At 42.2% G+C, this 13500-nt stretch overlaps 1 protein-coding gene across 4 annotated transcripts; it reads left to right on the forward strand.

The window, feature by feature from the left end:
• The first annotated feature begins 9537 nt into the window (after positions 1-9537).
• LOC147459864 (uncharacterized) lies at positions 9538-11749 on the forward strand. Of its 4 annotated transcripts, none has more exons than XR_015187737.1 (5): positions 9538-9881; positions 9960-10065; positions 10492-10743; positions 10832-11054; positions 11174-11198. XR_015187737.1 is itself a non-coding variant. In XM_086509914.1 (4 exons), exons 2-4 carry the CDS (start codon positions 10725-10727, stop codon positions 11280-11282), a joined length of 252 nt encoding a protein of 83 aa, XP_086366040.1. In that variant the 5' UTR covers positions 9538-10065; positions 10492-10724; the 3' UTR covers positions 11283-11749. The 4 variants fall into 4 exon arrangements, 2 of the variants coding, with proteins under 2 accessions (XP_086366040.1, XP_086366039.1); XR_015187736.1 differs by having other exon boundaries at positions 10557-10743; XM_086509914.1 differs by having other exon boundaries at positions 9538-10065; positions 10931-11054; positions 11174-11749.
• The last annotated feature ends 1751 nt before the right edge of the window (positions 11750-13500 follow it).

A 13500-nucleotide genomic window follows, 5' to 3' on the forward strand; every position in this document is an offset into this window, starting at 1 on the left:
CCTTCTTATTTCATATAGAAAGAATAAGGAGATCCTCACTCACACCACTTCCTGAGGTTGCTCCACCCACACTCTCGTGCTTCTTCCCTTCCCACATGCACCGCACCGCACCACACGCGCATGCATTCACGCACATGCACACGCGCACACATCTCTCTCTCTCTCTCTCTCTCTCTCTCTCTCTCTCTCTCTCTCTCTCTCAATGTATGTATGTGTGTTTGTGTGTGTACATTGCTTCTTTATACATGTGTGTGCGTGTGTACATTCTCTCTCTCTCTCTCTCTCTCTCTCTCTCTCTCTCTCTCTCTCTCTCTCTCTCTCTCTCTCTCTCTCTCTCTCTCTCTCTCTCTCTCTCAATGTGTGTGTGTGTGAGTTGGAGGGAGAAAGAAAAGAAGGGAAGGGAACATGAGAGAGAGAGAGAGAGGAGAGGGAGGGAGCATGCATGGATCTCCCTCCTCTCCTCGCGTGTGCGCGCACGCACGTGTGTGTGTGTGTGTGTGTGTGTGTGTGTGTGTGAATGAGAGGGAGGTGAGGGCATATACCTGTTTTTGTCGTTGTTTACACGAGAGCACTAAAACTCAGCACAGATATCAGTTTTGGCACTCTAGGGTTATTTTTACCTACACAGTCGTCATTGTTGTAGTCGACACTATGAATTTTGCTATAGGCGTTGCTATATAGCAACACTTATAGCATCGACTATAGCGACGCTCATAACATCGCCGCGAGTTTTGAGTGTCACTAAGCTTAAGCACCTCTTGTAGTGCTTTACCTATTCCTGGCTCTCCTTGGCAACACATTTCTATGGATTTTATTAGTGGATTGCCACTCAGTCGTGCACAAAATGATATGATTTGGACCAATGTAGATAGATCTAGCAAGCAGGCTTACTTTCTTCCTTGTAAGAGACCCTCTCAATCAAGCAAGTGGCTCTATTGTTTCTTAAGCATATATTTGTTTTGCATGGAATGCCTAAATCTATCATAACTGATCGAGATAGATGTTTTTGCAATGATTTTTGGGTGACACTTTTCACAAATTTAGGCACTCAAATAAACTTCCCTTTTGCATTTCATTCAAAAACTAATGGACAAATCGAAGCAACCAATAACACCGTTCTAGATTTTTAACGAACATATACACTCGTGAGAGACCAAGAACTTGGGATACATACATTCACTCGCTTCAATTTATATACAACAACACTCCTTATTCATCCACGGGAAAGTCACCATTTCAAATTGTATATGGATACTCATTGCCTACTCCCTTGTCTCGCATTTCTCATGAAGTACCACATGCTGATGAAATTTCTCAACAACATACTAAGATCTTAGAGCAAACGAAACTAGAAATTCACAAAGCACAACATGCATACATGAAACAAGCAAATAACAAGAGACAATCCATGGACTCTCTCTCTCTCTCTCTCTCTCTCTCTCTCTCTCTCTCTCTCTCTACACTTTGATCATGTGGTCGCTAAGTTAGCGCCCACATGATCAACGAATTGAGGGTGGGGGGGAGGGACTTAGCACCCTCATAATCAATGTGTTGAGAGAGAGAGAGAGAGAGAGAGAGAGATTTTATTATCGTCCTCAGAGGTCAAATAAGACCTATGGGACCAAAGTTATTGTGATGTGGTATGTGTGTGGCTAATGAGTGATTCTCGATGGAGATCCCACACTGTGGTTGGGAGTTTGTAGGTCTAAGTTATGGCTAAAAATGTGGGGGAAGAAAGTTCATATGTGACCAAAAGCTGAGCACTCTAGTAGTGTGTGGTACTCACACTCTTGAACTTGCAATGAGCATAATGTGCACAATTGATTTGACTCTTTTGCATTGCCTCAACGCCCTGTCTCTCATCGAAGGGAATGAAAGCTAAGTCGAATGGCTCCAATAATACGTATCACTAACAAGGAGATAGGCTCAAGCATGTAAGGGTGAGTACGGTTTCCTCTTTTAGCAAAGAACATGGTTTTGTATAGTTGGGGCAAATATGGGTAGTGTAATGTAGGAAGCGTGACCCACCAGATTCGTCCCAAGCCGTAATACATTGGCATTGTAGAAAAGCTTCATTCACTTCAGAGTCTATTGAAGCATCATGTAGCAAGTGTAATGCATCCCATCTCCCAAACCACTTCTTTATGTCTTGCATCCATCCCGTGCTCAAGATCTTGCTTTTATGCATCTTTTGAACTTTTTTTCTTGCTTCCCATGCAATTGTAAGAAGTCGATGTGAGGGGTTTTGATGCATCTTTATCATGTACTCCACAACCCTTTCCATGCCCATAACCTCAATTGGAAGAGACCCCGACTCAAGCGGTAGGAGCATATATGGTGTTTGCGTCTTAACTTGGAGAAAGTTTGTAAGAAAATGCTTTTGGACATTCTCAAACTCTTTTCAAGTAGACTTTGATATGCTCATACCCCACACTTCAACTCCATAAAGAAGAACCGTTGTCACCAGTGTCAAAAAGGTACTTCTTGAGAACCAACACTTGATGTTTCCCGCATTACACATGTTCTCAAATGCATAGTATGCTCTCTTTCCGGCTTCCAAACAATGCATAGCACATTCATGCCACTTGGGATTGGCCAAAAACTCAAGTCCAAGGTACTTAAAGCTCTCAATAACTTCAAGTGTCTCATTGTTGTATACAATGCATGGCTTCTCCTTATGGTTGGTTTTCACAAGCATAACCTTTGTTTTGGATTCATTCACAATCAATCCATTTGGATTCATTCACAATCAGTCCACTATGCAAGCAAAAGCTCTCAAAGACAACCATAAGCTTTAGTGCATCCTTTAAGTGTGTGCTAGACGCACTACATCATTCGAATTCAAAAAAAAAATCATGATTACCACATTGTGAGACATCCTTGTGGCTGCAGAGTTTCACCTTAATGGCATTGGGAGACTGCTGATTAACAGAGCTATGGAAAGGTTGGACAATCTCTTAATGTCCCTCAATGAACTCAATTTTGAGTGGAAAGCCTAGCGTTGGCCACAGAGTTGCCATTTTCTCAAACCACACAATAAGGGCATTTACCTTGTCCTCATGCACAAGGGGGATTGGTTGGCCCCCTCAACAAACATTGGGGCAAGCAATGGCTGGAGGCTTGGTGGATGGTGTCTATAAAGAACATATGGAATCCAAAAATTGCCCTTGTCAATGGAGATTTTTCTATGGAAGGTGTTATGGGGGCCCCTGCCACCAACAGGCGACAAGATCCTAACTCGTGGCATCATCTCAGATAGGTGGTCAGGTTGTAAAACGGCTAGGGAGAACCTGCCCCACCTTTTCAAGGAATGCCCGTGGATTAGAGGCCTGCCAAGTAAGGGTTGCAATTGGATCCAAAGGACTTGGAGGATTCTCTTTTCCCAGAATGATTTACTTCTAGGAGGGAAAGGGATGAAAAGTGGAGCACTTTTGTTATGTACTCAAGTTGTTAGATTCTTCTTCTTCCATCATATCTGGAAGACCAAGAACCGGCGAGTTCCAACTTCTCAGAGATTGTCCAAGAAAGCAAGGAAACTATTATGGGGATTGGAAAAGGCAAGATTTTAGACGAGTGGAAGAGAGCAACTCTCGCTGTCAAGACTTTGATCATATGATATATGCGAGGTTGGGGCTCCTTATGAAAATCTTGGTCATCAATCTCGTTTGGAATTTGTGTGGCCATGGCTTGATTTGAATAGGTCCTGATGTAATGGTTTATTCTTATTATTATAACCTCTCATGTATTGTGAGATTTGCCAAAAAGAAAAAAAGATACCCATAATAAGATTGTTAATTGCTTAAACCGAAATACAATAAATAACCAAACTATGCTGAGGAATGTAAGGATAGCAATCCTTGTGTCTCACCTTAGCCTTGGGCTCGTAGAAGAGGAGGAACACAAAAAAATCCACTTCGCATTTAGCTAACAATAGAGTAAATCTGTAAAGAGTTATAATATGTTTGCAACGGTTCATGTTATGAATTGCCTTCACGAGACTTGGGAGCATGTGATATTCAAATGGTTATGGCTTCAGTTTAGAAAAGTCAATGGTGCGGCTTTTCTAAATTAAATCCCTAATGTAAGGCCTTTTGTATCCCTCCCTATGTACGTCCATAAGCTTCGTGGTTGCTAGAATAGAGTTGTCTCACTGTCAATGTAGGTTGCACCATTTCTTATAGAGGCGTGCGCGCACACACACACACACACACACATTTGGTCACAACATCTGACCACAATAGCTAGTTCTAGTTACACTAGCTCAACCTATTGGTAATACTACCCAAACTAGGTATATAAGTGACACTTTACCCAACACACTATTGGCAGTTAACTAGTAGCCTACTCTTAGCATAAAGTTCTCCACCTTGAAGTTTAAAGTTACTAAATTGAAAGTTGAATTCCCTGTTGCCGGCTTACTATGTTGTCTTAGTTTGCTTAGTTGAAGGAGAAACCTTTAATTGCTCCTTCTAGCATAATCCGATACAAGGTTTTTTATTCAATGTCTGTTCCCACACTTATAAATTACTCACAAGCTGATTCCAATTGGGTCCTTGATACCAATTATTACTTACACTGCTATCTTGGTTTGTATGGTTTAGTGTAAACCAATTTACTAACACAGGCTTAATGGGAGAAATCCCTAAAAAATATTTAACCCTTAAAGGAAGTTAAAAACAGGTTTTCTTCCTTTCTGGCATAAAGCGAATACACTCTGCCGCGACGGGACTCTTCCCCTTTCACTCATGGTGCTTCACGACACTTCTCGATCTAAGAACCGAGCCACAGACTTTGTGACATCCACCGCTTGGTATAATCATCCTGCCCTCCTATAAAGAAGGTCATGTGCTAGGAGCTTGAATGGTGTGGCCATACCTGGCTTACCCGTTTGGGTGTCACTGCTGATATGCTTCTTTATTGACATATACCCATTCTTTGCCCCTGTATCAAGGTGAGGGCTCTTCTCCCTTCACTTAGATTTGGGGTTCTTTTTGTCTTTTGCTTTTTAGCATACAAGATAAGCAGTTATGATTTGGGTTTTTTTTGCATACTGTCCCTTGCAAGATTATAAACAACTTGTTACTGTCGATTTAATTGTACTTGTTAAAAGGGGAAAGAGAGAATAAGTTGACATTGGAATTGTACTTAGCTTTCCTTTGGCACTTTGGAGATTATTTTGAAATTACTTCTGCTCACAAGTTGTATATTTTACTCAAAATCACAATGCTTAGATAATCTCTTGCTCTGTTGAGTGATTATAAGTGGTTTTTCTTGCCTTAAAAATATTGAAAGAGATCTTTTCTATCCCTATTAATTATTGAATGAAAAGAAAAAATGGAATTTTCCCACTGACTTTGCTTTCAAATCTAAGATGTTTTGTTTGCCTCATGAATAAAGATACCTAACCTATGTTGTTGCTGACACATGCCAAATAATCCGACAATCCTGCTCTTTGATATATGCCTATAATTAGACCGATGAGATTGATTCCTAACACTGGCTGAACTTTGGCCCTATTTTGTGAGAAAGGCCTTTTTCAAGGAAAGTTGTTAAACTGAAGCTTGGACACAATACAGGAAGCATTTGAATTCTTGTTGGTCTTTTTGACTTGAAAATACTAAATAAACTGGTTTTTTTGGGCACCAGTCTTGCTCACTTTACTTGAGAATTTATGCAATCTCTGTAGTAGTTGCCTATCATGAAAACTTATGAAAAATTAGTGTTTTGCATAAACATGCTACTTGTGGTGGGTATGGTGTTGAAAGCTTGGTGTGGCGATGCTGCCATAGAATATATGTAAACCTTATACATATTCTGGCTTTGGTACCGATCTGGTTTTTGATAGTGATCTGGTTCTAATACTTAAACATATAGATACTAATCTAGTGTTTTGGTGCTTTACTACCTGAGTATGGTAGGGTATTGTGATATGGGGAAGAATATTTGCTTTGACTAAACAAGAAATCTGACCCTCAGCTGGTTGCTTGGATGTTTGGCTTAGATCTGGTCCTTTTTTAACCATATTCATATGTATATATTCCACTACATTTGGTTTTTGGTGGTGGTGCTGCCTTAAAAAGTATATAAAAATTGTATATATACATATATATTCTGGTTTTTAATGCTTTTCTACCTAGGATTTGGCTTATCCTATGATTCTGACCAACATATGGTTACTAATCAGGTTTTGATGCTTTTAATACCTTAACAAGTTATGATGTTGTTGTTAGGAAATAAGACGTAGCTAAATAGATAATTGAGTAGATTACTTAATGGAGAGAGATAGATTTACATACACGAGATTATAGAGTAGAGAGAGAGAGAGAGAGAGACTACACACGATATACATGGTTCACCCAATGTGGGCTACGTCCACGGGAAAGCAGCCACTCAATGGCTTTAGTACTTCAAAACAAGAAGTAGTTTACAAAGGGATTATACCCTTAATGGAGCTCCCGCCTTGCTTCACTCTCACCACCTCACACTCACCTTGTTGCATCAACTTCACACTATGAAATGTGTGTAGAAATGGCCTCCTTTTATAGGCCAAAAGGGCTGCCCTCTCTTATGAGAGACAGCCATGTGTAGCCGCCCTTGTGCGAATAAGTCCAAATCAGACCCTCCAATCCGCCCATGTGTGGCCGCCCTTGAGAAGACAAGTCCGCTTTTGAATTCGGCCACCGGCCATTGAATTCGGCCATCGGTCACCGGCCATTGACTTCCGACCACCGGCCACCGGCCATTGACTTCCGACCACCGGCCATCGGCCATTGACTACCGGCCACCGGCCAACCGACCGGTTGTTTTCCGACCACTTTCCGGCCGCTGTCCGGCCATAATATTCCGGCGAAAAAAAAGTCTCGGGGGCCTCCGCCCTCGAGGCCTTTAAAGTTGCCCTTGATTCTTGTCCGTGAAAATTTTGGTTTCCGGTGAGTGATTTTCCTTCACGCACGATGGCTTCTCCTCATAATGGGGGCCTTACAAATGTGCGCTTTTACCACAGAAAATTACAAGGGTAAATCAGGCTCCATACTTAACAGTTGTGATATGGAGAGTCTGTTTATCTACAGAAAAACTGACCTTTAGCTTGCTGCTGAATACTTCTACACGAGGAGGTTATGATGTTATAACAAGGGGGAGCCTGGTGGCCTTGACTTACAAACTGAGATTTGATCTTTATCTATGCTTCAATAGCAAGTTTTTTTCTAGCTGTGTCTACGTCTCATTTTTTGATCTTTAATCCTGGTCTCTGGATGTGACTAGTCATTTTTCTAGAATAGACTCTACACTCATTAGCTGGCTATTTCTGGGAAAAATTTGAGATGGCATGCTTTCTGGCTGGCTCTGGCTCCTGGCTGATACTTCTTTGGCTTTGGTCGGTACTTCTTTGGGCTGATGGTTCAGCTATTACTTTAGCTTCAAAGGGAATTCTTTATGGAATGTGGTGTAATGATGGTGAATATGCATAACCTGTTGCAAACTATTGGATGACTCAGGAACTTGTGGTTCTTGATATCTGGCCTAAAAATCGATCAAGTGATAATCCTAGTTGATTCTGGTTTTGAAGGGCTCGACCTTGGAGCATATTTTAAGATGAAGTTACAAAACTTAACATTGTATGCAAGATTGTTTCATACTTTTTAAAGCTAAAGAAGTACATAGAATGATATAGATTAGTTGACTTTTTTTTAATAAAAAAGAAGTTAAAACATATGGAGAGACTCTGGATGGAATATGATGTTAAAAATAAATAAAAATCCTTGACATTTTAATATGTAGGACAATAGCTAATCAAATAAATTTTAACTTTGACATAGATAACAACCGGTAGATTCTTTGAAGCCTGCCATACATAGCCAAGTCTAACATATCTGTTGTCTTGACTATATGGATGCAGGTGAAAATTCTATCTTGGTTTAAAAAGGTTTAGCTTGTTGCAGTCCGACTTTGAAAACACTTGATGATCCAACTGGGATAGTTCTGATACCTTTGTACAAACTCATTGGGAATGATACTTCCTTCTTATTATGTTGTACAATTATGAATCAAAGACTGAGTTGTTTCTGTACTTACCTTTGCTTAGACATATTTAGCCAGTCGTCTTTTTGAACATCTTGTTCATTGGTGTGTATTTAATTCTAATTAAAATAGCTGCACACACACACACACACACACACATGAGTGTCTGTGTCTGTGCTCGCACATGCTGCTTCAAGGTTGCATCATTTCTTTTCGCATGTACACACATACACACACCACACCACATCAACACCCTTGTCGACATCACCTTTATTGAAGGACCTTCACAAATTTGCAAAATGGGAGGGCTATGCGGTGGAGTTATAAATCATGGATCAATTCCAAAGATATTTGTTGTGTTGTGTTTATATAAAGGACTTGTTTTTCCCCTTTTGAACGTACCCTTCATTAAGCTATATTTAAAAGCATCAGATAACATTTTGAAAATCTTACCCTTATTTGGAAGGGCAAAATATATATTTTCGACCCTTGTATAAAGAAGCACTTTCACCCTTCAGAGTGTGAAAGGTAAAACTGCCTGTGGTGGACATCTGTCAAAGCCTTCAAAACTCGACTGGAAGACGGAGAATGACTGTGATAAGATTGGTGCAATGATGTAGCTAGCTGACCAACTTCGTTGTCTGCAATGGTAAGGTGTCCCAATTTGTGAAAGAACTAAATAAATATAGTAAATGTTGGAAGAGAAGAAGAAGAAGAGAAGGGAGATTTTAATGTCGCAGGAACAATCCCAAGAGTATTCGAAGAGTCTTTTTTTAATGTGGTGGAAGTAGTAGGGAGAAACTACATGTCATGTATTTACAACAGCACATTGATGTACATTACAATAGGGCACCCACATGTTGAGTGTGGGTTTTATTGATGCGATACCAATGGTGATTCCGTCCATCTTTTAATTGAAAATTGAAAAGCCACACAAACATGCTATTTTGAAAATAGCATGTTTGACAAAGGGAAGGGGTTCTGGAAATGCCTAACCGGGGCCTAACCGCCCTAGCGGGTTCTCTCTCTCTCTCTCTCTCTCTCTCTCTCTCTCTCTCTCTCTCTCTCTCTCCGTCCGGCTCTCAGACGAAGCCAGCTCTTGGCTATGGCGAGTGCCCCCCCCCCCCTCTCTCTCTCGTTGAGTCTATGGCGAAGCTTTTGCCTCCGCCATCTCATGACGATGCTTCTGCTACATCATTCTCTCTGTGCAGTTTCCTGAACCAGAGGGCTCATGGTTTTTGAAAAATGCCAGGCTGGCATTTAAAAAAAAACCCAGCCTACTATTAAAATACTAACCTTCATTGTCTCGACTCTGCAAACTATTAAAATATTCTTGCTTGTGCCATTGGCCACAACACTCTCGAGGGGTGACCGCTTGAACTCAAGGCTGCCTAATACTCCAGAGGGAACCCAATTGAAGGACTAAATTTCTCCTTTTTTCTACCCTCTTATTTAAATTCTCGATTCTAGAGTAGAGGTGAATTTCAAAAGTCGTAGGTCTGTTGGGTTACTAAAAACCCTAACGCTAGGTTTAGAGGAGAGAAATAGGGCGCAGGGACTCCATTGGCGAAACAGCTTGATGCGTGTTGCCGAACCTACCATGGGTTGCCGGACCGCTCCCCTTCTCCCTCGGAAACGGTAGTCTTCCACCGCATTTTGGAGCGTGAAGTGCAGACTCACTGCAGAGGAACCGACGGTCCGCAGACAGCGAACCCAATGGCAGGGATTGAATAATGCAAGTGTTGTCTTTCCGATGCCACCCATGCCTCTCTCAATCCCAACACTTATGGTGGTGAGAGGCATTGGTGGCATCGGAAAGCCAACACTTGCAGTATCCATTTGTAAAGATGCGAAAGTTCAAGGTAAAGTCTTACACAGGTCCAACATAGACTTGATGCTTACAAGAGTCTTCTGAAATTACATTTGGTGTGAGTTTTCAGATGACATGTGTAATTATCTGTGGCTGCTCAGCCCTTTAGTAATGCAGGGTTTTTCGAACATCAAATCTAGGGTGTCTAGACGCATCCTCCACCCTCTGAGACACGGGTACTTCTTCTCTAACAACTTCCTTTTAGATAGTGCAGATAAGGCTCGTTATGTTAGGAAATTGCGAAACAGTAACTAGAGCTGTGGTCCAAAGCACACATTAAAAACCTCCCATTTGAAGTGGAAGGTTTGAAGATTGTGATAACCATGAGACAACCTTCTTCACCATAGCCAAACACCATATAGGTTGGATGTGCTAGATAAGGTGGATGTGAAGAGTCTCTTTTACCATTGGGCTTTTGGCCACTCCATTGTGCATGTGTAGAGGAGCCTCGAGTGGTAAAAGAGGTCTGATATAGTCTAATTGCATATTACACTCCCATGTATCTAGTTACAGGCATGTATAATCCGTCGACATTTTGACCAGTTTTGCATATTGATGTAATGGATTCAGCAGATCATGAATGTGTGGAATGTGCACAATAGGTGATAGCAAAGTTCAAAGGGCTACAATTGTCTCTCAAAGTTACTGGGGCATCTCTTACATGTAGTGGGGGCCTTAAGTCTTACATCTGTTGCAATGGACAAACTTCGAGATGCTAAGCCATCGGGACAGTGTTGGCATTGGTAGAGCTTGGAGGTCTATGTATATTGGATTTTTTGTGGATTGTGGATAGTTGCGAGGTAAAGGCGACCTCAGTAATCCAGTGCGGTGCATCATGTGGCGAAGCCTTCTTGGTGAGTTTGCTTTAATATTGTAAAATTGAGCTACTTTCAAGTAAGCTGTATTCAAACGTCTCATCTAATGGTTCTATTTTTTATGAAGTTTGTTTGCAGTGATGACATTAGGCATGCACTTAATTTCAATTGTGCTTGTAAGTTATGTCTTTCTCAGCTTGATGTGGTGAGAGCCATTGCACTACAGTTTGGGCAAAGGATCAGGCACCATCTCATTGTAGGGGAGTATTGATGCTGCAGCAAGGCAAGAGTATGCCTAGTGATTGGGAGTCAGACAGCAGCAATGGCCACAGTAACATTGATTTGTACAGGTGCACAAAACACTTCGATCCAGTTTATGTTAATGAAGTCATAATCTGGATTGGAAATAAAGAGTGTTCTCTGAGACTTTAATTCATTGTTTAACTACTCACGGTTATTTTTCACTCAGGTTCCATGATGGAGGAGGATTGGCTAATCGGTTGGGCCTTCCCACATGCAAGGGGGACTTCTCTTGCTGTTTGCAGATGGGCATAGGATTCATCTGCCACCTTTTCTAAATAGCATGTGTAAGGTAAAAGCGTTGTCCAGAAGGGATGCCAATATTGTTGGGGCAGAGGTTATTATTGCAAACACATTTGGAGCTTTGGTTCTACCGAATATCGAGTGAGATTGTGGGGAGGGCTAGCTTGTCTGTGATAAATCTGACTAAACTATAGAAGCTGCCTCCTTATGATGGTAACTACAGTTGGTATGCCACAAAATTTTAATGTTTTGCAAGTGGATTACATGGATGGTATTGATAAGCTTTCAGATAAGCTAAGAGAACTTAGTGCCAACACCGCCCATCCTTGTCTGATTGTTCCAAACTTAGAAAGCTGCCACATAGCTTTTGTAACTTAAAGCAACCTACACACCCTAGTTTTAGAATTCTGCAGGTCTTTGAGCTTGGCTTGCTTCGGCTGTTGGTGGCTTGGAAGAAGCATAACATGCAATATAACACACATCTGCAAGGTCTGATTTTGGATGCTTAGTGTTCTTGGAGATTCTCTTATTACCTGCACACCGAAATTTGAAGGAGCAGTTTTGGGTGGTTTAACAATCCCAATGAGCTAGATTTGAGTGGTTGTAATGGGTTGAAGGCATTACCTGGTGTAAGCGCCAGGCATCTAAAGAGTTTGAAGCAGCTTATTCTGTCATGTTGCTATGGCGTGGAAAAGGCAAAAAACTGGAGGAACCCTTAAATAAGGTGAGATCTATCATGCGTGTTTGTGATTGTGTTGGGGGGGGGGGCCGATGCCATTTTCTGGTGTGTGTGTGTGCCCTTGCGCGCGTGCCCTCGCGCGCATGGAGTGTGTGTGATTTAGTCGAGTGGCAGAAGGTGTAGTAGAGCCACTCGACTGCCCCCCTATGCTGTCAAAAGATTCAACTTGGTTTGATAGTGATGATTGTGTCGATAGCTTCAAGCATTTCAAGAGTTTTTTTCGGGGGATGGGTTAGGCTTTGCCTTCCAAAGGGTTTTCGAGCCCTAGGAAGTGTAGGTTGGCGCTTGGGGCACTCCTCTCCCCACTTGTCCATCACAAAGGACCAGAAGGACCAGGACCAGGACTGGTAGGCCTCTCACGTATTGGGTGCCTTAGTCTGGCCCATCAGGCCGGTGTGGCACACCACCATGTCAATCTCATCCAAGGTAAGTTCCCTGGGAGAACGAGCTTGTCGATCACCTGCCGAATGACCCTCTTAAGATTGCGTCTTAGGTTGGCTAGGGTGGTTGCACCCAAAGCCATCTTTGGCAGGAGTCGTGAGTAACTCGGAAGCTTTTGTGTATGAGGTGGCAAAGAGGTGTTGCACGGGGCATCTATGATGGAAATATGGGCAGTCTCCTGGGCTAAATAAGCAAAAGTGTAGTTAGCATGTGTTGGTTATAGCCTTGCTCTCTTCATTGAGGAGATTCACGAGCTCTTTGTATTGAGAGTGGGTGGCAGCCAACCTCGAGAACCTAGAGCTCAACTGGCCCGATATACGATAGGGCAAGCCTGCCAAGGTGGTGCTGTTCATGAATTGTGTTCACCTGGGGGAGTGGCGGGGTTAGAGAGAAATTGGTAAGAGTTAGACTATCTCGGGAGAGTCTGTTCATGTGTGCGCGTGCATGAAGTAGTGTCTGTGTGATACCATAGAGAGAACCAAAAAATTACATTTGTTTTTATACTTTAGACATTGAAGAGGCCTAGACATCAGCAGTTTTGTCTGCTTGCTGTGCAATGCTGTTCATGAATTGTGTTTATCTGGGAGAGTGGCGGGGTTAGAGAGAAATTGGCAGAGTTAGACTATCTGGCATGTAGTGTGGGTGGGGGTTAATCCTGGCCCGTTGAATCTACCCCAAGCAACTAACACCCATAAATTATAGGTTAGATGGAGAAGTGCTTTGAGGTGTGGCCTCTCTTTGCGCCCTCGAGGGCAGTGCTCTTTGCAATGTGGGTTAAGCCAATTGCAACAGCTGTTCTTGTTAAATCAGCTCATGCTTTCAGTCTACGTCCCTTCAGCGTTTAGCTCCTTCACGTGAGCATCCTATGTTAATTTTTTCTTTGAGCAATGCCTCCATGAGCTCCATGGCCTCAGCCTCTTTTATCAAGCTGGTCTAGGGTCCCCTTTCGTTGTGCTCCTTTTTCCTCACCCTAACATTGATTTGTGGGCAATGTCCTTCATCAACGGGAGCTCACACATCTGCCATAGAAAGGCTCTAGGCTAGCACTTTGTTCTTTTTCCTCGTCTTTCTTC

The sequence above is a fragment of the Adiantum capillus-veneris genome, chromosome 4 (assembly GCF_014529385.1).
Source record: "Adiantum capillus-veneris isolate H3 chromosome 4, ASM1452938v2, whole genome shotgun sequence".
In the NCBI taxonomy this organism is placed as follows: domain Eukaryota; kingdom Viridiplantae; phylum Streptophyta; class Polypodiopsida; order Polypodiales; family Pteridaceae; genus Adiantum; species Adiantum capillus-veneris.